Source organism: Ochotona princeps, chromosome 17 (assembly GCF_030435755.1).
Source record: "Ochotona princeps isolate mOchPri1 chromosome 17, mOchPri1.hap1, whole genome shotgun sequence".
NCBI classification, from domain to species: Eukaryota; Metazoa; Chordata; class Mammalia; order Lagomorpha; family Ochotonidae; genus Ochotona; species Ochotona princeps.
In genome coordinates, this window is record NC_080848.1 from 19,355,170 (window position 1) to 19,382,829 (window position 27,660).

General features: G+C 52.8%; 2 protein-coding genes across 8 annotated transcripts in view; both read left to right on the forward strand.

Annotated features, from left to right (window-relative positions):
* Positions 1-376: 376 nt before the first annotated feature.
* The window catches only part of SP2 (Sp2 transcription factor), a 32,124-nt gene continuing 4,840 nt past the window's right edge, over positions 377-27,660 (forward strand). The window contains exons 1-5 of one of the 7 annotated variants that reach the window (XM_058675505.1): positions 377-648; positions 4,613-4,869; positions 6,670-6,749; positions 20,833-20,909; positions 21,628-22,599. In XM_058675505.1, coding sequence (XP_058531488.1) covers positions 6,728-6,749; positions 20,833-20,909; positions 21,628-22,599 — 1,071 coding nt within the window. In that variant the 5' untranslated portion in view covers positions 377-648; positions 4,613-4,869; positions 6,670-6,727. Of the gene's footprint in view, positions 649-4,157; positions 4,870-6,574; positions 6,750-7,408; positions 7,516-20,832; positions 20,910-21,627; positions 22,600-27,660 lie in introns of those variants that run through there. The other 6 variants (XM_058675507.1, XM_058675504.1, XM_058675508.1 and 3 more) reach the window with 6 other exon arrangements.
* On the forward strand, positions 1,608-2,352 carry LOC131482325 (6-phosphofructo-2-kinase/fructose-2,6-bisphosphatase 1-like). Its single transcript, XM_058675509.1, has one exon. It carries the CDS (start codon positions 1,608-1,610, stop codon positions 2,238-2,240), a length of 633 nt encoding a protein of 210 aa, XP_058531492.1. The 3' UTR covers positions 2,241-2,352.

Below are 27,660 nucleotides of genomic sequence, written 5' to 3' on the forward strand. Positions count from 1 at the left end.
AGACGAGGAGGCAGAAAATCGTCGGGGAGGGGAGGGGTGTTGGCAGAGACTAGGGGGACACCCTGCAGTCTTCCCAGCCTGTCTGCCAGGCAGCCTGGGTGGCCGCCAGAAGCAAGGGGCTGTGGTCAGGGCTGGCCTGGCAGTGGCGGCCCCGACAGCACCAGCAGCGCCTTGCAGTTCCTCCCCCAGGAAACCCCAGAGGCAATGGCTCTGGGTTTCTACTGCCTTCTCTCTCCAGTGCCCTCAGCACCCCAGTGGGAGAGACCTTCATGCCCACCCCAGGGGGTAGACAGGGGCAGCCATGTGCTGAAGAGGACAGGACACAGGCAGGGAGAGAAATGAAGTGGGGGTAGTGGGCAAGAAGGCCTGAGAGAAGGCGGTACAACTGTGAGTGGCTTTCTGAGGAGTCGGTCACTTAGTCACTCAACAAGCCCGTTGTGCAGCTGCTGTAAGGGTGGGTGAGGCAAACACAGAGAGGAGGGGTGAGTAGCAGAAATGAGGGGCTCTGCAGACCAGAGATGGGACAGGACACAGAGCAGCGGCAGCGCAGAAGGACCGGCATGGGAGAGAAGCAAGCGGGGCACACCTGGCCACAGCAGGGATCCGGCTGGAAGCACCCACAGCCCTGGCTGCAGGAGGACCCAGCAGGTAGGGGGAGCGATCAGAAGGGGGCGTGTGGGAGTGAGTGCGGGGAGCCCTCCCCTCCCCGAGACCGATTTCCCACGACTGCAAGGCAGGTTTTGGAACGTACTGCAAGTTCTCGTGTCAAGCATGGCCAGGGACACAGCAGATGTTCAGTCTGGTCTCGCTGTCTGCTGAGACCAACGGGGCCATCTTGGAAGGTGAGAGTGTGGTGGTGTCCGGGGGAGGCTTGAGGCCCTGGCTGGTCCATACCGGGTATGGGGGTATCACCTCCTTAACGCCTCCATATGTACGCACGCTCTCCCTTACACATCCAGGGTCTGGTGCCACAGCCTGGAGGGCAGCAGCAGCCTGGCTTCTTGCAGCTTCTGTCCCCACAGGAGGCCTGGCAGTGGCCCAGCAGGATGCCTCCCCCACCTGCCCTAGCACCCCTGCACCCCAGCAGGGCTGAGTCACTGAGGTTGGGTGGAGCCCAGCCGGCCGAGGCAGTGAGGCAATCTGAACTGGAAAGCTGGCCTGGGAACAGAATGTATGTTCCCAACCACGTGTAGATGTAATATATGCAAATCTTCATTCTTTAACTCGGCATACTTTCCTAACCATCCTCCCCACACTGGCCTCAATCCTTCTTACTGTTTTTTTTTTTTTTTTCCGAAAAAGATTTATCTATTTACCTTGAAAGAAATGCACAAAGAGAAAGAGATACCATCCACTGGAACCTATCTGCTGGTTCACTCCCTACATGGCCACAATGGCCAGTGCTGGGTCAGGCCAGAGCCAGGAGCTTCTTCAGAGTCTCCCACTCAGAGTCTCCTGTGTGAGTACAGGGGCCCAAGGACTTGAGCTGTCCTTATCCCAGCTGCCATTAGCAGGGAGGGAACTGGATCGGAACTAAAACAGCTGGGACACAAACCAGTGCCCACATGGGATGCTGGCGTCACAGGCTACATCACAGCACACGCTACATGGTGAACCGAGTGCAGGACCACATCCAGAGTCACACAGTCTACTACCTCATGAACATCCATGTCACACCCCGCTCCATCTACCTGTGCCGGCATGGCGAGAGTGAGCTCAACCTCAGGGGCCGCATCGGAGGAGACTCTGGCCTCTCAGCTCGGGGCAAGCAGTATGCCTATGCTTTGGCCAACTTCATTCGGTCCCAAAGCATCAGCTCCCTGAAGGTGTGGACGAGCCACATAAAGAGGACGATCCAGACAGCAGAAGCTCTCGGTGTCCCATATGAGCAGTGGAAGGCCTTGAATGAAATTGATGCGGGCGTCTGTGAGGAGATGACCTATGAAGAAATCCAGGAGCACTATCCTGAAGAGTTTGCACTACGAGACCAGGATAAATACCGCTACCGTTATCCCAAAGGAGAGTCCTATGAGGATCTTGTTCAGCGTCTGGAGCCAGTCATAATGGAGCTGGAGCGGCAGGAGAATGTGCTGGTGATCTGCCACCAGGCTGTCATGCGGTGCCTCTTGGCCTACTTCCTGGATAAAAGTTCAGATGAGCTTCCCTATCTCAAATGCCCTCTGCACACGGTGCTCAAACTCACACCCGTGGCTTATGGCTGCAAAGTGGAGTCTACCTGAACGTAGAGGCTGTGAACACACACCGGGAGAAGCCTGAGAATGTGGATGTCACCCGGGAACCTGCGGAAGCCCTGGACACTGTCCCTGCCCACTACTAAGTCTTCCAAGAGGCTGAAAGACCCCTTGGCTCACTGTTTTCCACCTTTGGGAACTCATGTCCTTGTTCTTCTCCACCCTGAGAAGACTGTCTTGGCCTCACTGGCAGAGCCAGTGAAGAAGTCCTCGGGAGTTCCAAAATAGTCCTGTTTCTGGCCCTGTGGAGCTATCTGGCTCTGGAGGAAGTTCTTGCTTTTTTAATTCCTATTCTATAATCAATAAAGACTTCTTTTTCTGCCTACAGGAAAAAAAAAAAAAAAAAAACTGGCCTCAGCTTCGACCGCAGCTCCCACACGGGCAGGAGTCAGTAGTGAAAACAGGAGCGTGAAGAACAGTGTGATAGAAGCTCTCTGCAGGCGGCAAGAACAGCCCAGGGTGGCAGAACGCTTCAGCCAGGTGGGAACGAGGTTATGCGACTTCTGGGCAGGGTCTGAAAGGGAGGATGCATCAGAGTTCACCAGGAGACAGTAAGGGTGCGGTGGCGCAGGAATGAGTGGAGAGAAGCCCAGGGCTTCAGGGACCGGCTAGTCTTTCCTGGAGGGAAAATCTGTGGGAAGGAAACGGAGTGAAAGAAGGGGGAGGAGAGGCTGAACCCGCATGTGCACAGGCTGACAGGAGCCAGGCACTGGCCCGCAGGGCGGAGGATCTGCTCTGCAAGAACGATACCACCTCACATCTGGTCTGTCAAAGGTCAAGATGGGTGGACAGGGAGAGAGTACTTAAAAGATTAATTTATTTTTATTGGAAAGTCAGATATACAGAGAGGAGGAGAGACAGAGAGGAAGATCTTCCATCTGCTGGTTCATTCCCCATGTGGCCACAACGGCCAGAGCTGAGCAGATCCAAAACCAGGAGCCAGGAGCTTCTTCCTGGGCACTGTCCTCCACTGCTTTCCCAGGATACACGCAGGGAGCTGAATGGGAAGTGGAGTAGCTGGGATATGAACCAGCGCCCATAAGGGATACCAGTGCTAACAGGTGGAGGATTAGCCAGTTGAGCCACAGCACTGGCCCTGGAAGATCAACATTTATTCCTAGGACCTGAGCTGTGACACAGCAGGGGAGTTAGGAGTGGCCTGCAGCCCCAGCATCCCACATGGACACCAGCTGGGCTCCCGGCTGCTCCACTTCTGATCAGACTCCTCGCTAACACAGCAGTTGAGAATGTGTAAGTCCTTGGGCCCCTGCACCTGCGTGGGAGACCCGACATAAGCTGGCTCCTGGCTTCAAGCCGAGTCTACCCAAGGAAAGTTGTTGCCATTTGGGGAGTGAAACCAGCAGATGGAAGCTCTCTCTTTCAAATAAATCTTAAAACACACATTCATCAGTTACTGGGTATTAGGCCTTCTGTTCAGGGTATGATTTTAACATATTGCCCCTTTCTGACGATGCTGTCCACCCTGACAATTACGATAAAAAGAAAGGCAGAGCAGAATAGAAATGTATAGAATGGCAAAGGAAATGTGTCTTGGTGCAGGGGCTGTTGTGCCGGTACGACAGCGTGCGACACACACTTCTCTCCCAGGGTGTGGGTGGGAGCCAGGGAGAGCGGGGTGGGTGGTGGGTTTCTAACCCCGGCTCCCGCTCGGTAACGCACGCACAGGTCCCCAGAAGCGCACCTGCACAGTGCCCACCGGGAGCGCCCACACACCCAGGGTGTCGGCGGGCACAGCCCAAGTCTTGCTCCCCACCCCAGGCACTCTCCAAAGGCAGACAGAACGGAGCAGGGCCGGCGGCCCCAAAAACGCTTCCGGAAAGCGCTTCACACACTCCCCAGCCCTGCGTCTGCAGGGATGGTGGGGAGGTCCAGGTGAAGATTAATCCGGGGCTTGGACTGTTGGAAAAATCCCTTCAGGAATGTCACGCAGCTCCGTGGCGGGCGCCAGAAAGCCTAGCTGTTCCAAGGGGCCTGTCCCCAGGCGACGAGGCACTGAAGGGACGACGGGGGGCTCTTCCACTCCCCGGCCTGGGGCAGAGTGGGCGACGGCGGCCGAAGAGCAGAAGCAAGCCCTGCCACACCTGGGCGAGACTGAAGGCGAAATGCATATGCTATTTATAGGGCCTCACCCTAAGGACTTGTGATTGGCTTTAGGGCAGATCGATCACTCATCTTTCTGGGTTAGAGGTGGGTGGAAGGTCAACCACGACCAATACAGGAACATTCTTCAGCTAAGCCCCACCCCATCCAGCTTCCTGTTGCTGTCCATCAACGAGCCAGTAGGCGGGACTTTGCCTCCCGCCAGTTGGCCGAGGAACACGTCGTTCATTCGGCCTTAGGTTTCCGGTTGGTGCGCGCTACCGTCCGTCAGTGACACTCCACAGCGCTATTGGCCAAACCAACGTCGCTCTAGATGCCTCTCGGAGATTGGCTCGTCGTGCTGTCGGTCCCCAATGAACCCAACGCTTACTGGTGGGCGCTGCCGTCGCTCGGGCGGTGGCGGGCTCCGGGATTGGCGGGCTCTAGGCGGGCGGTGTCAGGCTCTCGGTGGCGGCGGAGGCGGCGGAGGCCAGGGAGGAAGATGTCGTAATGAGCGGTGGGTCCTGGCCGCTGCCGGCGGGGTCTTTCCGGCCCCCAAGGGTCGGGAAGACGGGCAGAGGCCGCGGGGACGGGGAGTTGGCGGCGGGGGCGCCCCCCTGGGGCCGGGCCTGGCGTCGGGGCCCGGCTGCGGGAGGGGCGGGGGAGGGAGGATTCCCGCCCGGAGGAGGAGCGGGGCTGGCCAGCCCGGGCGGAGGCACCCGGAAGGGGGCGTTCGACTCCCCGCCCCCTCGGAGCCCGCTGGGCGGGAGGGCGGCCGCTTCCGGGGACTGGCGAGAGCCGCGGGCACCTGGGGCGAGCCTGGCACCGACTCGGGCCCGGAGGGGATGGGGGGGTCCTCCTTCGACACGGCTTCGTGGCCGTCGTGTCCGGGTCTGGGGGGGTCGCGGTGGTGTCCTCTGGCCTCGGACCGTGGATCTGCCATCCCAGGCAGGAGGAGGACAAGTTTGAGAATGGGCTGATGTGGATGGAGGCGGGGAGAGGGAACACCCACCATCCCAGAAATAAAAGTGGGTTCTTCGTGCGCCCCACCTTCGCCCCAAGAGTGCCTGCTGGGGCTCAGCCGCGCCCCCGCACTTCTTGTGGCTCCAAAGAGACTGGTGGGCAACCAGGCGATCTGTGCTGCTGGCATTCTTTGATTTTTGATTCAGAGATCCTACCTTGTTTAGACCCTCGAGGTTCTTGGAGGAAGGCATGGGCCAGTAGATGTGCTTTAGATCAGGAATTGGCCCGGTGACCCCTTAGAGCAGGGCTTATCTATTTGAAAGGCCGGAGTAGGAGAATCTTCCATGAACTGATTGCCTGTGCCCTGGCCACGACAGCCTGCGCCCGGCCAGTGCTGGAGCCAGGAGCTTCAACTGAGCCTGCCAAGCACTTGGGCCATTTTTTATTTTTTTCTGCTGCCTTCCCGGGAGCAGAAACGAGGAGCTGGATTAGAAGTGAAGCCACTGGGACCTGATCCAGCACCTTCAAGGGATGCAGGCTGGGGACAGGCTGAGTTTTTAGGGCTAGAAGGTGGAGCTGAGGAGCTATTTCACAGCACAGCAGTCCTTTTTGATAACTAACAAAGAAACCCATTGTCTGCAGTGGTGAGCCTCACAGCAGTGTCTTTGACATTCTTGGGTGTTATGAAGGGGTAAAGCTGGTAGACCTGTCAGTTGGGCCGGTGATGTCATTGTTCCCCTAGCTTCTGACAGGTTTTAACACCTGTTGGAATTGGGTGCTTGGCAAGTTTTCTAATTTCTAGTTCCTAGCTGGCTGAACTCTTGTGATTTAAAGTGACAATAGGAAGAAGTGACTGACCCCAGAGCTGGGCTGCTGAAGGCACAGCCTCTGCTAGGGAGACCCATGTAGGGTTTGTTCATGACCCAGTTGTCGTCTGACTGCGTGGCGGGGACAACTAGCCCCAGGAGAACTTTGGCGTCACTGTAAGCAGCACACGGATGGTCAGCTTTGTTAGTGTTTGGATCCTAGAGACCTGTGAATGCAGGCAGAGAAACTTCTAGAAGATTTTGTCAAATATCTTGGTAGAAGAACTTTGTGGGAATTGGCAGGTGAGATAGGATAGTTATGTTGGAATGTTAGCGAACTTTTTTTTTTTCAAAGATTTATTTTTTATTGGAAAGTCAGATTTACAGAAAGGAGAGACAGAAAGATCTTCTATCCACTGGTTCACTGCCTAAATGGCCTCCTAGGCCGGAGCTGAGCCAAACTGAAGCTGGGAGCCAGGAGTTTCTTCCGGTCTCCCATGCAGGTGCAGGATCCCAAGGCCTTGGGCCATCTTCTACTGCTTTCCCAGGCCACAAACAGGGAGCTGGATGGGAAGTGGAGCAGCCAGGACATGAATCTGCAATTGTATGGAATCCCGGCGCATGCAAGGTGAGGACTTCAGCCACTAGGCTATCATGCCGCCCCCCCCCCCCTTTTAAAGTTATAGAGAAGTAGAGATCCTTCATCTGCCAGTTGACTCCCCAGTGGCTGCAGCAGGCCAGGCTGCTCTGGGTATCCCGGTGGGCGCAGGGGCCCGAGCACTTGGGCCATCCCCTGCTGCTTTTTCCTAGATGTGCCAGTCGGGATCTAGATCGGAAATTGAGCAGGTCTCAAAAACTGGTGCCTGTGTGGGTTGCCGACGCTGCAGGCTGTGACACAGTGCCGGCCCCAGCCTTGGACTTCTGGACTGTTCCAGTGGTTCACAGTAGCCTTTTGGAGAAGTTGCAGGGTTCCTGGCGCCAAGCAGCAAACAGTGCTTTGCTGTAGATGTGTGAGCAATTAATTTCCAAGCTTACTTTAACTGAGTATTACCCAACTAGTGTCCTAATAAAAACATTTTAAGGTGGTTTCAGCCAGCCAGCCAGCCTGCCAGTATTGGCTTGGGCTCAGCATACTTCCAGACCTAACTCACCTTCATTTCTGTAATAGAAATGCAGCAGGGTTTTTGTTTTTACCTCTTTTTTTTTCCTATTTTAAGATTTGTTTTGTATTTGAAAGGCAGAGTTGCAGAGAGAGAAAGATCTTCTACCTGCTCATTTACTCCTCAGATGACCAGAATGGCCAGGCAGAAGTCAGGAAGCTGGAATTGCATCCGGATCTCCTGTGTGGGTGGCAGGAGCCCAAGCCCTCGGGCCGTCCTCTGCTGCTTTCCCAGGTGCATTAACAGGGAGCTGGGTCAGAAGCGGAGCAGCCGGGACTCAGCCTGTGCCTCCATGGGTTGAAAAGTTTATTTCTAGCTGAGATGGACAGTGACCACGGAGACGTGTTGCACTGAAGTGTGTGCAGCACATTAGAAAGTTTAGGGGTGTGGGCTGTGCACACCTCTGACTGTGCAAGAGTTACGCGGTCTCATCCAAACCTCGTTGACTTTCTTAGGGATGTATCGGGGTGGCCTCTTTGGGGTGTTTCCTTTCGTGGGGCTTATGGGAGTGTTACCTGGATTTGAGAATTTGTTCCCAGCATGATATAAACTAGGAACACTTTGTCTACCCATGGGCCAGACCAAGTCTGTCCATTTGTGGACCTTGAAGTGTACTGCATTAGGGAATACATGTGCTGGTGTTTCTGTTTGCTGTTGATTTGGGATATGCATGTAAGCCTTTGTGTGACTTCTAGGTCTGTTGCAGGAAGGAAAAAGGAAAAAACCTTTTCCCTTTTTTATTTCTTTCTCCGTAGAGGCAACACTTGGTCCTTGTACTTCTGAAGCTTGGTTGAAAGTTTCTGTCTAGCGTGTGCTTCCTGGAGGAGAGCCGAGCTGGGCTCGTGCAGCAGGGCTGTCTAGGAGGCTTCGGGGCCTGTGGTTCTGTCAGTCCTCTGTCGGAGTAGGCTGGAAGAGCGAGTGAAAGGCATGCACTGAGGGACAAGGTGTTAGGCTGGAGGACAGCGCTTGGGGGATGCCCCGAGGAGATGGTGGCCCTCGTGGGTTTGTTCCAGCTGGCATGTTCCAAAAGGGAAAGCCAATTTTTCTCCTACCTTGGAAAGTATAGACAGCAGCGCCCATCAGCGTGCTCGATATGGGCCTCCTCTTTGTGGTCATCACCTCTCCCGTGGGATTTGGTGGCATCACAGAGTGGCCTCTGAGAAAAAATGGGAAGCAGGGAATAAAGCCGCAGGGAGGGCCATGTGATCGGAAGTGGATTGTTGATGTCTAGTTGGCAATCTCAGGTCAGCCTAGAAAAAAACCAGAGCCAGACATTTCCTAAGCCTCAGAGAAGTCGCTGGGAAGCAGCCAACCCTCTTCTCTCTGGGGAAATGAAGTCACCCGGCATTTTGGGAGCTGACGAGCCCGGGGTGAATGTGGAGAGTGACTCACAGGTGCTTGTGCCAGAGCAGAGGAGAGCGAGCAGCGTGTGCATGCCTAGGAAGATCCTGTGTGTGGGGGGAACCCTTCTCGCCCTGTAAGGCAGTGTTTTTTGTTTTTGTTTTAATAGTAAATTCAGTTTATTTTTGATGATGTTTACATAGTTGAGAGGGCTGCATGCCTCTATGGAGCACTGAGTGGGGCAGGAGGGGCCAAGGAATGGGGGAAAGTGGATGGGACAGCTGCTTCTGGTCTTCTTTTTTCTTCCTGTATTTGGGGAAAGTGGGGAGAAAAGGAACCCAGCAGCCCAACCACATCTGTACCGAGGAATGGGGGACGCCGAGCCGATGTTACCCCAGGATCCCCAATGTGGAGCGTGTTCCAGGGGTACTGCTTAAGTGGCTTAGATAATTCTGAGATGCTATTGATTTTATTGCTACAGGGCTGAGGAAATCCTTCCCAGGTCCACTGGCTGACATAGTCCACCTTAGAGTCTCCATTTGCTCAGATAGTTGCTGTCAAAGTTGGCTGGGAGAGTGGTCCAGTTTGTTCTGCCTTCTGTGGTGCTAGACGTTCTCTGCAGGCCTCAATGAACTGGTTGTCCTCCCTGCCCTGAGCATCTGGGCATGCTGTCCACAGGCACTGTGGATGAAACGCTTTGGCGCACTTTCTGGGACTGCTTTGGTCAGGGGGTCGAGTTCTCCCATACTCATGCTCTGCCCGGCATCGTCTTCTAGGATCCCTTCTAGTGCAGCCCCGTGGAGTGTGACCAGGCAGGACGCAGACGAGCAGATGACAGCGTTCCGTTCAGGAGAGAGGGAACTGAGACTGGAGGCAGTCAGGTGCCCTGGGATCTCAGTCACATCGATGGAGAGACGCGCTGACACGTCCTGCCCGTGTGCCCCACCCTGAGGTGTGTGCATCGAAGGGGCTCTCCAGGAGCAGGACTGGACTGCTCTGGCCCCTGCTCAGGCGCTGGCCTGGTGGGCTGATGTGCACATGGGCCTGGATCCCTAGCGCTGCCTGCGGCTTGGATTCTTGCGCGGGGCCAAGAGATGCAGGTCTGCTGGTGTCCTCCGAGACGGTCCTGCCCAACTGGCTCAGGGTTTCCTCCTTTGCTCAGCAAAAATGTATCAAATATCTGCTGGTTGCCAGGCACTGAGAAAGACAGAGAAGTCCCTGCCTTTAGGGAGCTGATCTCTCAGTGGGAGATGATAATAGACATTTGTTAGATGCTGCGAGGTGCTACCGGGAGCATAGATGAGAGGGACAGGAAGAGTGTGTGGTGGGGGCAGTGAGGGGCAGTTGACAGGCTGGCCAGGGAAGGTCTCCCAACTGCGGGTGACCCAGGCAGGGGGTGAGTCAGGAGGGTGGGTCACACAGGGGATTTCTGTGTCATGGTGGGGACTTTGGCTCTTTGAGTGGGAGATGGGACGCTGTCCAGGCATCTCTGAGCGAGGAGGAAGTTTAAGGGTTGCATGTGGATGCATGTTGAGACCAGGGTGACAGGGGTCAAGGTTAGATATCCAACCAAAAGGCTTTGTTGGTTATCCGGGTGAGGGAATGTGGGAACCTGGATCCCGCTGGTGAGGGAAAGGAGTCAGATTCAGAGTACATTTGAAGGTATAACCCAGCGTGTTTGCCGGCTGTCGGGAATGGTGTGGGAAAGGGAAGGCAAGGCTAGCACCCATGGTGAGGTACAGAATTAGGGGGACACCAGGCCCACTGATTGGGATACCTGTTAGTACACCAGTGGAGACGGCAGCAGGCCATCAGAAATACAAACCCAGACAGAATTTTGGGAGTCATCCTTACATAGAATTTACATGTTTTTCTTTTTGTTTTTAAACCATGAAACCCCCATCAGAATTGGAAAGGAGAGAAAGAAGCAGCCAGGGAGACTGAGAAATAGAGAAGCAGGCGGCCAGCCTGGCAAGTGTGTCGTTGAAGCCAAGGGAAGGAGGGGTTTCAAGGGGGCAGTTGGTTCACCGTCAGACCTTCCACAGAAGAGGAGGGTCTGACCGTTAGATGGCAGGGCAGGGCTGGGATGCAGGCAGTGCGGTGAGGTTGGGTTCAGGAAGGGCACGAAAGTAACCAGGGAGAGCAGCCATGCGGCACTCTTACAAGGAGTTCTGTGTAGCTATGAAGGAACTTGGGGAATCATGGACACCCCCCTCGGGTGTATTGTGGCACAGCTGGTGAAGCTTGGGGTGCCCACGTCTCATATTGGTGTTCTGCTTTGAGTCCTGGCTGATGCACTTCTGATGCAGCATCCTGCTGATGCATCCTGGGAGGCAATGATGATGCTGCCACTGACACAGGAAACATGGATGGAGTTCCTGGCTCCTGGCTTGGGCTTGGTCCAACCCTGGCTGTTTGGTGCATTTGCGGGGTGATAGAAGATCAATCTCAGAGTATGTCTCTTCCTATATGTCACTGTGCCTTGAATACACACACACACAATTTATTTGTTTCGAAAGGCAGAGTTACAAAGAAAGAGGAGAAACAGAGCTCTTCCATCTTCTGATTCACTCCTCAAATGGCTGCAACGGCCAGGGCTGAACCAGGTTAGAGCCAGGAACCAGGAGCCTTCTTGGTGTCTCCCAAATGGTTGCAGAGGCTCAGCTGCTTTCCCGGGCGACCAGCAGAGAGCTGGATTGAAAGTGGAGCAGCAGGGACTCAAACCAGCAATCATCTGGGACCGGCTTCCCTCACCACGCCGGCCCAAAATCATTAAAACAAAACAAAAAACCTGGAAGCTGCAGACACAGATAAGGGTCATGGGCTGAGGCTGGGGTATGAGTTTGGAGTCAGGAAGATAGGAGACTCAAGGGGGACGCGAGCAGAGACAGAACCTCCATGTCTTGCCTTCCCTCTTGGCCTATTGAGAGGTTGCTGCCCAACCCTGCTCGCTCTTTAAAAAAAGTCACTGCAATGTGTTTTACAGCTGTTGGGCTCTTGTGTGCTGGTTATTGTGATTGCTACAGGTTTGCTTCTCTGAATGATCTGTGCAGTTTGGAGTCTCACAGTCAGGGTGCTGTTCCCCCATCAGCTTCCTTCGAGGTCCAGCTTTGTTCTCTCAAAGCAGCCACGGCTTACTTTTCACTCAGCAGCCATGAATTCTTCCAGGCTAGGTAACTGGGAAAGCCTGGGCTTAGAAACTGCGTTGTTGGCCTTTGGCCCAGCTAAGCTGACCAAAATAGCCAAGAGAAGGACTGTTTGCACAGAGTGAAATTCCTCTAGGGGAAGTACCACAACCAAGGGCCAAGAAAGCCCTGTTATAGGGCTCAGGCAGAGGCAAAAAGTCCCCAGCAGAAGCCCAGTGGCTCCCAGGCCTGCATGTGGAATGTCTGCCAGGTTCTCTCGCAGAGTTCCCTTCCCTCACTCCCTGTGTCTCCCCAGTCCTGTTTTGGGTGCAGTGACCAGTATTAGGCCTCCAGCAAGATGGCCAAGAGCTCAGGGTCCCTCTTCAAGTCAGCTGTCAGAGAAAGACCACTGGGACAGACACAGTCCCTGCCCTGGGCTGGGGTAGCACCAGCACATGGCAAGGGCACCTGCCCAGCGAGGTTCTCCCTGAAGGGGTGAGCTGTATGTGTACTCCCAAGGGTCAAGCTAGCCAAACGTGAGTGAGCATGTGGGGGCCACAGGTGAGTGAATGTGGCAGATTTAGAGTCCAGAAAAGTGTTGGAAGTGAAAAGGGCTGAGCTTGACCCTGTGGGAGCAGAGGTAGGGGTTGGGACAGGGAGGGGCACATTTTCTGGCTTCTGTGAGCTTATCTTCAGAGCATCTGGAAATCATTGAGGGGGCTAATCAGGGTGTGGGGGTGGCTTTTAAAAGACTGTGGAGGTTGGATAAGAGGGCCTGGGCCAGATCCTATCCTAAGAAGGGTGAGAAAATGGTGGGTGGGGCCAGAGTCTTCAGGGTCTTCAGGATTCAGTGATTCCCTGGGGAGGTTTAACCAAAGACTGCAGCAGTTGACAGAACAGCCGCGGCCCACCCTGGGGAGCTCTTCCCCAGCCACCTCCTTCATTAGCTCTCTGGGGATTTAAAGGGTGGTGGGTGTCCACAAAGAGCATTGCTTCACCTCAAGGCAGATGCAAGGGGGGAGGCTCTTCAGGGAGCTGAAGGAAGGAAGGACTGTGGGACCTGAGGGCGCAGAAGCTGGGAACCCACTAGGCAGGTGATGCCAGGATGTCTGAGCCGCACCTCTGCGGCCAGCACAAAAGGAAGGCCCCCGTGAGAGAGATCCGGGATGGACAGATTTGGGGGGAGGTGTGGGGAGGAAAGGCAGCGCTGGAGGGCACAGGACGAAGAGCCTGGAGACCCCTGGGCTTCTCTGCCAAGTTGGGGCTTGAATACAACTTCAGTACGAAGGCACTCAGGTGTGAGCCCATCAGGCACCTGGCTTTGCTGCCCCAGCCAGTCCAAGCCTTGTTGGATGCCCCATGTGGTCTGTCTGTGGCACCTCAGAGAGGCACTCTTTCTGTGCCATAAATCACCCACGCCCAGGGACTGCTGGGAAAATTTTAACCAACTTGCATGAATGGAAAGCCTGACATAACTTTGGAAGCAATGTAGCTTTTCAAGAATGTGTGGAATCCTACTTACACTGCTGCTAAAAACAAAGGTTTCAGTAAAATTCAGTAAAAAAAGCAAATTAAAAGCCAATGGTGTTGCTCTTAAAAGCCAATGGTGCTACTAAAATGGTGGTGGTGGTATAAAACAATTACACAGCTGTGTCTAAGAATCCCTTTGCAATCTCCATGTACCGTGTAGCGTCACTCTGACTGGTATAAAGGAAAAGTTAAGAGCAACTTAGGTCCAAATAACATATTTTAAAGAGAAGGTTCCAGATCAGTGAGGTTCTAAGGCACCTTTGATCATCCTGTAGCCTTGTTAGCTACTTCTCTCCATTGGTACCTAGCTGTCTTGCGTTTCCTAGTGGCTGCTGAGCTACTGCTATTTGCCCTTTGGTGGTTAGCCCCAGGAAGTAATTCTGCAGGGGCATGGAGAGCTGCTCTGTTTTGGTCTCCCAAATCTTCAGGCCAGGAACCATAAGGCTCAGGGTGACATTGGGTGAGACCCCCCCAAACTCTGGCCTGAGGTCAGGAAGGAAAGGAAAACCAACTGAAACTGCCGCATTGGCATGGCCATGTGCGCTTGCTCTGGCAGGTTCTGCTCCCTGTTCCCAGCAGAAGCCGCCCTTGGAGCCTGGCCCGAACTCCAGGCAGCTGCCCAGAAAGCAAGGAGGATGATGAGGGTGTGCTCAGCCAGGTTCCGGCTTATTTCTTTTCATGTGTGCCCTGTGTCGCGCGGCCCCGACACAGTGGAGGGTGTTGAGGGCACTCATGGCAGTTGTAGCTAAGCCATCCTGGTTCCAGGGGTGCCCACCAGGAGAGCCCCTTCCTGCCTTCCCAGCCAGTTAGCTAGCGGCTGACAGCTCCTGTCGCCGCCAGCAGTGTGGTCTGAGAAGTAGAAACCCTCCAAGGCCTTTTGCTCCAGTGGAGACAAAATAAGTCCAGAGAAGGGAGAACATGACCTCAGTGGAAACTGATCCCACCTGTTGGAAGTTCTCTCTTTTTATTACGCTGAAATCCCTCTTGACTTAGCCTTAAGGAAGGCTTGGTGTCTTCCTTTGAGCCAAGGGTGGAATAAATCCCCAGGTGGACATCGCCACCCTGACTCCCTGACCACAACCATTGCCAATCTCCTTGGAGGGAAAATCTTCCAGTTGAAAATTCCCCTTTCAGAATGGAACCAGATGCTCCAGATGTGGCATAAAACTGTAAGCACCCATGTGAGTGCAGTCTTGATACAAGCCACTTTTGTAACTTGTGTTGAGCGCTGTCTAGATTCTGCTGCTCTCATGTAGCTTTTGAGTCAAAACCGCAGGCTTTCCAAGAGTTGTCAAACTCATGTCTTCCTGTTCTGCTTGTGACTTTTTAACCCAAGTGCAGGATTTACTCAGTTGTCAGCCACCATGCATTTCTTGGTTCCCCACTGTCTGCCTGGTCTTCAGCTGCAGACCTTCCTGGACCTAGGGAAGTCTGCCAGAAGCCTGTGTGGGCGCCAGGACTCAGCGTGCACAGTGGGGCTGAGAGGTGTGGCTCCCCTTCCCTCACTAGGGAAGGGCTCTTCCAGAATTCTCTTCCAGTCTGGAGCCTCAGGCTCTTTTGTACTTGCTAATTTTAAAAGTCCTTTGAATGCAAATAAACCCTTGTTTTTTTTTTTTTTAAAGATTTATTATTATTTTTATTGGAAAGGCGGATATATATAGAGGAGGAGAGACAGAGAGGAAGATCTTCCATCCGATGATTCACTCCCCAAGTGAGCCGCAATGGCCGGTGCTGCGCCGATCCGAAGCCATGAACCTGGAACCTCCTCCAGGTCTCCCACAAGGGTGCAGGAACCCAAGGCTTTGGGCCGTCCTCAACTGCTTTCCCAGGCCACAAGCAGGGAGCTGGATGGGAAGTGGAGCTGCCTGGATTAGAACCGGCGCCCATATGGTATCCTGGTGCGTTCAGGGCGAGGACTTAAGCCACTAGGCCATGGCACCGGGCCCAACCCTTATTGTTTTTAACCCTCCTCAGCTTTGTGACAGGTGTCAGTTTAACTTGGCTTTCAGGCCTTTGCACTGTTGCACAGATTTAGTTGCGGAAAGGTGATTCCAAAGACTGCAGGGCACAGGACCAACGGAGGCTGAAGTAGAGTGGAAAGAATATCGGAGCCCACCATGTGTAATGAGGGCATGTTTTTGTTTCAGGGTAACGGTGGCCTGAGCCCTGGACAAGGACAGGGTAGGTGTAAGCACCCATGTCAGTGCAGTCGTGATACAAGTCACTTTTGTAACTGTAGCTCATGGCTAGATAGTTTGGACTTTAAAGGAGAATTCTTTTGAATTGACTTAGATTACATTCATTTAAAGTGTTACAGTTTGATTTTTGTGTGTCAGTTCATTCACCTAGCCCTAGAGCCAGGGTTAACAGGTGGCCAACGCTGGGGTGCAGCTCAGTGCTTCCCAGTGCTGGGATCCCACACTGGAGTGCTGGTGGTGCCCTGGCTGCTCCGCTTCTGATCCAACTTCCTGTTCATGTGTCTGGGAAGACAGTAGATGTGCAGGCCCAAGTAATTGAGCCCCTGACATCCATGTGGGAGACGTGGATGGAGTTCCTGGCTCCAGGCTCAGGCTTTCCCAGCCCTGGCTGCTGTGGCTGTTTGGGGAGTAAAACAATGGGTGGGAGTTATCTCACCCCTCCCTCTCTCCCTCCATCGCTCCCCTCCCTCTTATCCCTCCTCCCTCTCTCTCCTTCTCCCTCTTTTTCCTCTCCCTACCCCTCTCTGACATTCTGCTTTTCAAATAAATAAAAGTATTTTCTTTTTTTTTTTTTTTTTTTAGTCTTTTTTTTTTTATTATTTAACTTCATTAATTACATTGTATTATGTGACACAGTTACATAGATACTTGGGTTCTCCCACCCCTGCCCAAACCCTCCCACCATGGTGGATTCCTCCACCTTGTTGCATAACCACAGCTCAAGTTCAGTTGAGATTCCCCCATTGCAAGCATACACCAAACATAGAGTCCAGCATCTTATTGTCCAGTCAAGTTCAACGTCTTCTTAGGTATACCCTCTCTGGTCTGAAGACAGAGCTAGCAGAGTATTATCTCAGTCAATTGAAAGAAAAGTATTTTCAAGTGACTAGAAAAATTGCCCATGAAGTCTAAATCAGTACTCTCTCTGGGAGGATGGGGTCTGATAGAACACAGATGGCTGCCTCCTGCACAAGCGAAGAGGCAGACCTGCTTCTCCAGGCCCCTGGGTTCTGCAGCTCGCCTGCAGCACACTACTGCCAGGGGACAGTCCTCCCACTGCTGAAGAGACAGCGTGCTTCGTTCTGTGCGCACACACCAGGAGTCGGATCTGCAGGACTACACCGTCCTAGTTAGCACACACAGGTGTATGGGTGCTCTTTTCAACACACACGGACCCTACGATGTGCAATACTTATCAAGCCAAGAGCATCCAGTGAGATGACACATGATGAGGTTTATTTGTTTTTAAAGTTTTCCTGGGCCAAGTGGACTTAGTTATTTGAAAGAGTTGCAGAGAGAGGGAAGGAAATATCTTCCAACTGCTGGTTCATTCCCCAAATGGCTACAGTGGTTGGGGCTGGGCCAGGCTGTCAGAAGCCTGGAACTCATATGGGTCTCTCACAGGGGACAGGGTTGAACTGTCTTCCACTGCTTTCCCAGGTGCAGTATTAGGGAGCTGGATCAAAAATGGAACACCTAGGAGTTAAACCAGGGCCCAGGATGGATGTTGGCGCTATAAGCAGCAGTTTAACCCACTGAGTCACAATGTGGGCCCCTCAAATATGTATTTTTTTATCTACTTACTTTTAGTCTTATTTACTTAGGGGCCAGTATTGTGATATAGCACATTAAGCTGCTGCCTGTGACACTGGCATTCGATGTGAGTCCCAGTCCATCTCCCTGCTAATGTACTTAGAAAAGCAGTGAAGAGGACCAGGTGCTTGGGCCTCTTCCACTCCTGTGGGAAACCTGGGTGGTGTTCTAGGCTCTTGGCTTTGGCCTGGCCCAGCACTGGCTGTTTTGGCCATATGGGCAGTGAACTAGCAGATGGAAACTCTTTCCCTCTTTCTTTCAAATAAATAAATAATTTTTCAATAAAAATAATAGATCATTTGCTTGGGATGTGCAGAAATAGACCTCCTGTTTGCTGGTTCACTCCACAGATGGCTCCCAATGGCTAGGCTGAAGCCATGGCCGGAAACCAGGAGCTCTGTGTTCTCCTTCGTGGCAGACCAGTGAAGCAAGGGCCCAGTTACTAGAGCCTTCACTGCTGCCTCCAGGGTGAGCCTTGTGAGCAGGAAGCTGGAGCTGAAGTGTGAACCCTGTGATGTGAGAGGCAAGGTGCCTTAATGGCTAGGCCAAATGCCCGCCCTGACAGCTGTTTTTTTTTTTTTTTTTTTTTTAAGATTTATTATTTTTTATTACAAAGTCAGATATACAGAGAGGAGGAGAGACAGAGAGGAAGGTCTTCCGTCCGATGATTCACTCCCCAAGTGAGCCGCAACGGGCCGGTGCACGCCGATCCGAAGCCGGGAACCTGGAACCTCTTCCAGGTCTCCCACGCGGGTGCAGGGTCCCAATGCATTGGGCCGTCCTCGACTGCTTTCCCAGGCCACAGGCAGGGAGCTGGATGGGGAGTGGACTGCCGGGATTAGAACCGGCGCCCATATGGGATCCCGGGGCGTTCAAGGTGAGGACTTTAGCCGCTAGGCCACGCCACCGGGCCCTTGTTTTTGTTTTTTGAGAGAGTGGCTGAAAAAGACAAAAGGAGAGAGAGCTTCCAACTTCTAATTCACCCATCAAAGTGGCCAAAAGACCTGGGGCTGGCTCAGGGTACAGGCAGAAGCCTGGAACTCCCTCTAGGACTCCCATGTGGGTGGCAGGGACCCGGCTGTGAGGGCACCCTATCAGAAAGCTGGATGGGAAGCCAAGGGCCAGGTGTTGAGCTCTCGGACTCCAGCGCAGGATGTAGGTGTCCCGGTTACCACTGTGACACCTGCCCCCATTTTTTATTTTTATTTTATGTAAATATTTCTTTTGGTTATCTGAAAGGCAGAGCTCTCCGTCCACTGATTCACTCCCCAAATGGCAGTAGCCCTATTGAAGCCAGGAGTCTAGCACTCCGTCTGGGGAGTCGTACGTGGATGGCAGAGGCTCAAGATGGGCCATCTTCCACTGCTTTTCCAGCTGCATTAACAGAGGGCTGGGTTAGAAATGGAGCAACCAGAGCTCGAACCAGTGCTCATAGGGGAGGCTAGCCTCACAGGTGGTGGCTTAGCCTACAGTGCCGAAACACTGGCCCTGTTTTTTGTTGTTGTTGTTAAGATTTGTATTTTATTGGAAAGGCAGATTTACAGAAAAATAGACAGGAAGATTTTACATCCATGGGTTCACTCCCCAAGTGACGGCAGCAGCCAAGCTAAGTTGATGCAAAGCTAGGGCCAGGAGCTTCTTCTGGGTCTCCCATGTGGGTGCAGGGTCCCAAGGCTTTGGGTTGTCCTCTACTGCCTTCCCAGGCAACAGGCAGGGAGCTAGATGGGACGTGGAGCAGTCTAGACATGAACTGGCATCCATATGATATCCTGGTGTCTGCAAGGCGAGGACTTTAGCCGCTAGGTGAGGATTTAGCCACCAGGCTGGAGCAGGAGCCCTGAACGGCAGTTGGATCTCTCAGGTGGGTAGCAGGTGGCCAAGATGTTGAGCCATCCTCTGCTGCCTTCCTAAGCATGTTAGCAGATTGTAAATGAGGCCAGCCAGGACTTGAACCTACACTCTGATACAGATGCAAGTGTCCCAAAAAGTGACTTCACCTGACGTGCCACTGTGCCAGAGGTGCGTATCAGGGCTGATGCAGGCTAAACCTCAGCCTGTGGGCACTAGTTTGAGTCCTGGCTGCTTCTCTAATGATCTAGCTCCTTCTTTAAGGCCTGGGAAAGCAGCAGAGCCTGGCCCAAGTCATTGGGCTCCTGCACCTGCATAGGCAACCCAGAAGAAGCTTCTGGACCCTGGCTTCAGATCGGTTCACCTGTCGGGAGGACCTAGGGGGGAGTGAATCAGAATGGAAGGTCTCTCTCCTTTTTCTCTAGCTCTGCCTTGCCAATAAAAATAAATGACTCTTTAAAGAAAAAAAATTATAATAATGAAAATTCAAGAAAAAAAGAATAAATAGGCCTCTGAGGAGATGCTTGTGGCCCCTGGTCCTGCGACCTCCCCAATATTTGAGGTAATGTCGGTTGTACTTAGGTGAGACATGTTCAGCTTGGCCCACAGACCAGACTGCCATTCTACCCACCTGTTTTCCCTTCTTGTTCATAAGAATATCATGAACATTTTAGCCAGGTACCTTTTTGATGTATCCTATTCTGAGGTGTCCATTGAAAACTTTGTCCAGAAAGGTTTGGTTGATGTGACTGGGGTTTTGCAACCGGGTGCCTGCTCATTGCGATCCCTCCTTCCTTCTTGGCACCTGCGGAGCTGTTCCGTCATTGGTTGTGAGGGTCGCTGAGGACCGCTGTGTGTATCTTTGCAGGACATGCACGCACGGTGCAAGTGACCACAGTGTTCCTGCTCTGGAGCGTAGCTGGCAGGGAGTGGCCATCAAGTACCTTGGAGTGCCTTCTTTGCCCATCACTAATCCTGGCCTTCAGTTCCTCCTGCCCCCTCTTTTTGTCTTTTCTCACTTAAGAAAGGGAGTGGTGGACCCCGTTCCATAACCTGGTGGCTAAATCCTCCCATGTGCCAGGATCCCATGTGGGCACTGGTTCATATCTCAACTTCTGCACTTCCCATCCAGCTTCCTGATTGTGGTCTGGGAAAGCAGTAGAGGATGAGCCAAAGCCTTGGGACCCTGCACCTATATGGGAGACCCAGAAGTAGCTCCGGGCTCCTGGCTTTGGATTGACTCAGCTCCGTCCATTGCAGCCACTTGGGGAGTGAACCAGTGTGCAGAAGACTTCTGTTTGTCTCTCCTCTCTAATGTAAATAAATCTTTTTTAAAAAATGAAAGGCATACATTTAAAAAGAAAAAAAAGCAGATTGGTTCTGTTTTCACCCATTTCTGTATATTTGGTTGTTAACTCTGCTTGGTCTTGGTACTCCTCCTGGTACCATCTCTGCTGTTAAAGTTCAGGTTCACATAGAAACCCCCCAGGGGCCAAGTATTGGTACCTGGGACCCTTGTGTTGTGCTGGTGTCTGGCTGCAGCAGGAGCCAGCAGGAGCCAGGTTAGGGCTGGAGAACTAGCTGGGCACCTACTCTGCCTACTGGGCTTACAGCAAGTCAGCAGTGAGGGCGCCATCCAGTGGCACAGCTTGGGACTGATGAGAAGTTCTGCTAGTCTGGGCATCTTGCAGTTATTCTGGACTGATGGCTGAGGGGACAAGGCAGGGAAGACCTCTGAAGGCTGGGGAAAGAAAGAGGAGGGGGGTCATCCGCTGACAGAGGCACGGGACTCCACCGCCCTAGAGGTGGGAGTGGAGGGGAGGGTCACTGCCCTATGTTGGACAGCAGTGATAAACATGCTACAACCTGAGGTGGGGGAGCTTGGGGGCCTCATGCTGTATCTTTCCTTCCGACAGATCCACAGACCAGCATGGCTGCTACTGCCGCTGTCAGTCCCAGTGACTACCTGCAGCCTGCCGCCTCCACCACCCAGGCGAGTGCACTGGGTGGGCCCTGGGGGTAGGACTCTCTGGTGGTGGGGGTCCTCAAACAACCCTGGACACAGGCCTGGGGTGGCTCAGCTGCCCATGCTTTCCAGGCTCAGAAACCATGGCTGTTTCCATCAGGTGCCATAGTTGGGTATCGGGTGATGGCGGGGGACCTTCCACCAGACGCCGCCTGCGAGGCTGTCTCATTGTAGCCCTGAAAAATAGTTCTCCCCGATACATAAAGCCAAATGCACAGTGCCAAGGAAAACCCCGCCCGGGAGTTCCCCCCTCCTGCGGCCCTCCCTCCCTTCCACAGTCATCCCTCAGGGATTGCTCAGTCCATGTGGCAGGCACGGCTCACTTTCCCTGTTATATGCAAGGTCATCCATGTCGGGTTGTGGAACTCTCATCAGAGATGTGGGGACAGCTCACCACCCCTCGTTAGACACAAGGCCGAGGGCTGGGAGAAGTCGACTCTTGCTGCTGACTCACTGCAGCCGTGGGCAGCCTGTGCCGGTCCCTCCGGAGACTGCTGCCACCCGCCTTTTCTGCCTGACTTAGCCAAGAAACCAGCAGGACAGGAGACAGGGAATGTCGCAGGCACCTGTCCCAGAGGGGGGATAGGGCCCCATGGAGGGCTGCCCAGAGGAGAGCATGTGAAGGGCAGAGGGACTGTGAGCAAGGAGCCTTCCTTTCTCATTCTTCTTTGTTGGATTCTTGCAGGACTCCCAGCCATCTCCCTTAGCTCTGCTTGCTGCAACATGTAGCAAGATCGGTCCCCCTGCTGTTGAAGCTGCGGTGACGCCTCCAGCTCCCCCACAACCCACGCCCCGGAAACTGGTCCCCATCAAGCCCGCCCCTCTGCCCCTCAGTCCCGGCAAGAACAGCTTTGGGATCTTGTCCTCCAAAGGAAACATTCTTCAGATTCAGGGGTCACAGCTGAGCACCTCCTATCCTGGAGGGCAGTTGGTATTTGCCATCCAAAATCCAACCGTCATCAACAAGGGGAGCCGATCCAATGCCAACGTCCAGTACCAGGCGGTGCCTCCCATGCAGGCGAGCAGCCCCCAGACCATCCAGGTGCAGCCTAGTCTCACCAACCAGATCCAGTTCATCCCAGGTACCAACCAGGCCATCATCAACCCCTCCCCATCCAGTCACAAGCCCGTCCCCATCAAGCCAGCACCTGTCCAGAAGTCCAGCGCCGCCACCACCCCGGTGCAGAGCGGAGCCGGTGTGGTGAAGCTGATGGGCGGGGGTGGCAACGTGACACTTACCCTGCCCGTCAACAGCCTTGTGAATGCCAGTGACACTGGGGCCCCTGCTCAGCTCCTCGCTGAAAGCCCCCCCGCCCCTGTGTCCAAGACTAACAGGAAAGCCAGGAAGAAGAGCCTGCCTGCCTCGCAGCCCCCCGTGGCTGTAGCCGAGCAGGTGGAGACGGTGCTCATCGAGACGACTGCGGACAACATCATCCAGGCAGGCAGCAACCTGCTCATTGTTCAGAGCCCCAGTGGGGGCCAGCCAGCCGTGGTCCAGCAGGTGCAGGTGGTACCCCCGAAGGCCGAGCAGCAGGTGGTGCAGATCCCCCAACAGGCTCTGCGGGTGGTGCAGGCTGCATCTGCCACACTCCCCACCGTCCCCCAGAAGCCTTCCCAGAACTTTCAGATCCAGACGGCTGAGTCGACGCCTACTCAGGTACCACATGCTTTCCACACCTGCCTCCACTTCCTTTGGGTCCCCCTTGGCTTGCTGGTCATCTCGAGATATAACGTGAGGGTATTCCTAGATTCCTTTGTGGCAGGCCGTGTGTGGTCATTCCTGCCTGACAGCTGGGCTGCCTTCTTCTCAGAGCACTTGTCCTGAGAAGTAAGTGATGCTTGTCTGTAAAAATCGGATGAAACAGTGGGGACACTCTGGTCCTTTTTGTTTTTTCTTTTCTTTTTCTTTTTTTTTTTAGGTTTATATATTTTTTTTAATTGCAAAGTCAGATATATAGAGAGAGGAGGAGAGACAGAGAGGAAGATCCTCCGTCCGATGATTCACTCCCCAAGTGACCGCAATGACTGGTGCTGCCCTGATCCAAAGCCAGGAGCCAGGAGCTCTTACAGGACTCCCATGTGGGTGCTGGGTTGCAAGGCTTTGGGCCATTGTTGACTGCTTTCCCAGGCCACAAGCAGGGAGCTGGATGGGAAGCAGGGCTGCCGGGATTAGAACTGGTGCCCATATGGGATCCCGGCGTGTTCAAGACAAGGACTTTAGCCGCTAGGCCATGGTGCCGGCCCTGGTCCTTTTTGTTCATAGGTGTCCTTTTTTGGGGATGAGTAAAGGACAGATAGGTACTTGTTAGTAGTTCAATTTTTTATTACAGAATTAAATACTTAGAACAGTAGCAAGAATGAAAAAATTCCAACGAGAACCATAGAAAATTAACAAGGAACTTCAAGCACTTTGGTCCCTTTTTCCACCTTAACTTTATGTGGGCATATGTGACCACTGAAATTAGGGGTCACATTTTTGGTCTTGCGTTTAGTATTAAGAAAGCAAAACACCTCCTGCCGCTGAAGAATGCATGTAATGAGTGTATAAACATTTGGATATTGACACACTTGAATGAGTGACAGTGGGCTTGGCTGAAGAGGAACTGCCCTTGAATTTGAGCTGTGGCTGTGGAAGCCATGCAGGAAGAAATCGGAGGGCTGCTTTAGGATGCTCCCTTCCTGCTGGCGTATGTGGCCAGGTGATTTTTTTTCCCCAGAAATTATTTATGAGATCAATGCTATAATGTAGGTTGAGCCTTGACCTATGGTGCCAGCATCCCATATGGTCATTGGTTAAAGTCTATGGTCATTGGTTAAAGTCCTAGCTGCTCCACTTCCAGTCTAGCTCCTTACCAATGCTCCTGAGAAAGCAGATGAGATGGCCCAAATACTTGGGCCCCTGCGTCCATGTGGGAGACCCAGAGGAAGCTCCTGGCTCCTGATCAGCTCCACTCTGGCTGTTGCAGCAGCCATTTGGGGAGTGAATGGAAGAGCTCTCTGTATAACTTTGCTTTTCAAATAAATAAATAAACCTTAAGGGGGAAAAAGAAAAATGAAAGAAAAGAAGTAACTGGGATTTAAACCAGCAGCTGTGTTGAGAAGAAATGATTTGTCACAATATTTGTGAGTTCCTGTGATCAGGCCTAGCTTCAGGGTGGAGAGTGGAGGGGATGCTGCCCAGGTTCGCGTCCACAGCAGTGCCTCACCTCTTCCAGGCTGATGGAAGCAGGATGGACACCCATGACGTGCTCCAATGGTCACAGTAAATTAGCCCCCAAAGTGCCGATGTGTATCTGGGCTGTTTCTAATCTTGTAGCTGATTCCCATAAGTGCGTGGGTAAATGGGAATGCATGTTTTATCTTACTTATTTTTAAGATTTATTATTTAAAAATTTATTTGTTTTTATTGGCAAGACAGATTTACAGGGAGAAGAGACAGAACCGTCTTCTATCTGCTGGTTCACTCCCCAAGTGGCTGCAACGGCTGCAGCTGAGCCAATCCGAAGCCAGGAGCTAGGGGCCTCCTCCAGGTCTCCATGTGGGTGCAGGGTCCTAAGGCTTTGGGCTGTCCTCAGCTGCTTTCCCAGGCCACAAGCAGGGAGCTGGAAGGGAAATGGAACAGCTGAGATACGAACCGGTGCCATATGGGATCCTGGTGCATGTAAGGCAAGGATTTAGCTGCTATGCTACTACACCAGGCCCAGATTTATTTTTATTTATTTACTTGAAAATCAGCGTTACAAGGAAAGAGGAAGAGAAAAATTGTCTGTATCCATATTGGATCCAGTGTCACAGGCAGTGGCTTTACCCACTGTATCACAGTGCTGGCCCCCAAATTTGAACAGTTTGGTTTAACGATCCCAATTGGTTTTATTTTTTATTCTAGAATTGGGCAACGCTTGATTCCATAAAATAAGTTTTTGGGAAGCAGAGGAGGTTGACTTTGTAAATAGAAAAGGGTTGAAGAAAGCAAAAGCAAAAGTGGGCAGGTCATCCCAGAATTCCTTTCTCTGAGTGCAGGGACAGGGGACAGAGCAGGAGGCTGATGGATTGGCTGGCATCAGGTCACCTTCTCGTGTAAGGGTTAAAGCAGGGGCAGTTTCACTCTGCTGTTGGGGAAACTGTGCTGTAGTCCCTCGAATGCTGATTCCCCGTGAGCTCTCAGTAGCTTGCTGATGGGCAATCTGGGCGTCAGCGACTCCATCTTGATTATTAGTCTGGGCTTTGGGGCCCAGCGGAGGAGCTCAGCCCTAAGCCATGGCCTCTTGTGCTGTTAATGCTGGTGATAGTCGAGTGATAGCTGACACATTCCGCGCCTTCACGTTACTTTCCCCCTTTGTCATTCGTCTTTTCAGGGAGCTTCTTTGAGACTACCTATCCCATTCCTTGTTAAACTTTTGCCCTCTTGTTTTAGTAACTTTTACTGCAATTTTTGTTTAACTTTTCATTTATTTTATTTTTAAAAATATTTGTGGGACCCTACATGGTAGCCTAGTGGCTAAAGTCCTTGCCTTGCATGTGTTGGGATCCCATATAGGTGCAGGTCATGTCTCAGTGACCCCGCTTCCCCTGCAGCTCCCTGCCTGTGGCCTGAGAAAGCAGTCGAGGGTGGCCCAAAGCCTTGGGATCCTGCACCTGCATGGGAGACCCAGAAGAAGCTCCTGGCTTCAGATTGGCTCAGCTCTGGCTGTTGCAGCCAGTTGGGGAGTGAATGAACAGATGGAAGATCTTCCTCTCTGTCTCTCCCCAGCTCTGTATATCTGACTTTGCAATAAAAATAAAGTAATTATTTCATAAATAAATAAATAAATCTTTATTTTAATAAAAGGAAAAAATTTTGTTTACTGGAGCCAGTGCTATGGCCTAACAGATAAAGCCACTATCTGTGGTGCTGGTTCAAGCCCTGCTGCTTCACTTAAAATCTAGCTCCTTGCCAATGCACCTGGGAAAGCAGCAGAAGAGGGCTGGAGTGCTTGGGCCCCTGTACCTACATTGGAGATCCAGAAGAAGCTCCTGGCATCTGGCTTCAGGTCAGCTTAGTTCCTACCACTGAGACCATTTGGGGAATGAATCAGCAGATGGAAGATCTCTTTTTGTCTTCAAAAAAGAAGCGTTTTCTTTATTGAAAAGCAGAGTAAAAAGAAGCAGAGGGAGAGGCAAAGAGAAAAGTCTTTATCTGCTGGTTCATTCCCAAATGTCCCCAGTGAACCTCAGTGGCCAGCGCTGGGCCTGTCCAGAGCCTGGGGCTTCATCTGTTCTCCTACATGGTGCAGAACTTAGGCAGTCTTCCATTGCTTTCCCAGCCACATTAGCAGTATGCTGAATGGGAAGTGGAGCAGCCAGCACACAAACTGGCACCCATATAGGATGCAAGTGCTACTAAGCCACAGCACCAACCCCCAACTTTTGATTGTATAATACGTTCTCATATTTACAGAAAAGTTACAAGTAATGCAGAGAGTCTCCTAATTTCCCCCCTTGTTAGACATCTTGCAGGTCTGATTTTGGATTTTTGCCAGCGTTTGCCTTCCTGTCCATTAGTATCCTGAGCTGGAGTGCAGAGCCTACGGCACACTGAGCCATCTGTACTCCCTGGCCCTCCCTGCCTGTGCTGCTTTCTCCAGCTTGGCTGGTTTTCGCGGTCCTGTCTCTCCTGGGGTAGCCTGTGCAGTGTCACCTGATCTGGGAATGCCAGAGGCAAATGCTCCTGCTCTCGCACAGCAGAGGGGAGGGGACCTCCCCAATGCCCGTCACCCTTGGTGTCTGCCAGCTTTCTTCCCTGCAAGTCTCTGCCTTGTCCTCTCTTGTCTTGTTTGGGAGTGAATCTTAGTCTAGACCAGCTGCAGGAGGAAGGACTGAGACTGACCCTTGGGGAGGGAGGATCTGGACCCAGAGTTGGGGATGTGGCTGTAAGTGGGGGAGTATTTGATTTCTACCTTTGGTTAGATAAGTGAGTGCCCCTTCCCCAGCTCTGTGATTAACTGGAGAGATACAGAGATCTTCTGTCCCCTGATTCATTCCCTAAATGTCTCCAAGAGCTAAGGGTAGATCAGGCGAAGTCCAGGAGCTGGAGGCTCAATCCAGGTCTGCCACACAGAGAGCAGGAACCCACGGACTTGAACCATCCCCTGCTGCCTCTGAGGGTGCGTGCGCATCCAGGCGGCAGCTAGGATCAGGAGCAGTGCCGGCACCTTGTACCTGGCCACTGATGGGAGGTAGGGGGTTCTGGGTGGAGTCCTAACTGCTTGGCCAGATGTTTGATCCACGAACTGTTCCAGCTTTGGCCATTGGCATCTCTCTTAGGTTGGCTTCTGTGTCCCTTTGTCACATGTCCATGGTTGGAATCAGCTTTCCTATGATGTTCATATGCCTTAAACCTCCCCCCTTTACAGTGTGCAATGCAGTGGTTTGCAGCATATCCACAGTTGTATAACTTCAGCATATTTTCACCACTTCCCAAAAACTTTATCCTCATGATCCCTCCCCTGTCAAGCACTAGTCTGTTCTGACTCTCTGGCCTGTCCTACGCATTTTGTAGAAGTGGTCAGGTGAGGCCTGCTTCTTCCCTTCGCCTCTGTCTGCAGAGTCTGTCTGTTGCAGTGGGCCTTGGAACCTCATTCCTGGGTCTGCCTGGCCACAGCCTTAGCGAACAGTTATCTCTTAGTGGCGGCGAGAGTTCCGCAATTCTGTCATTCTCTTTTTTCCCCCGTCTATCTAG

Coding starts and splice junctions, on each gene's coding strand:
- LOC131482325 (XM_058675509.1), top strand. CDS start 1,608: ATGGTGAACCGAGTGCAGGACCACATCCAGAGTCACACAGTCTACTAC.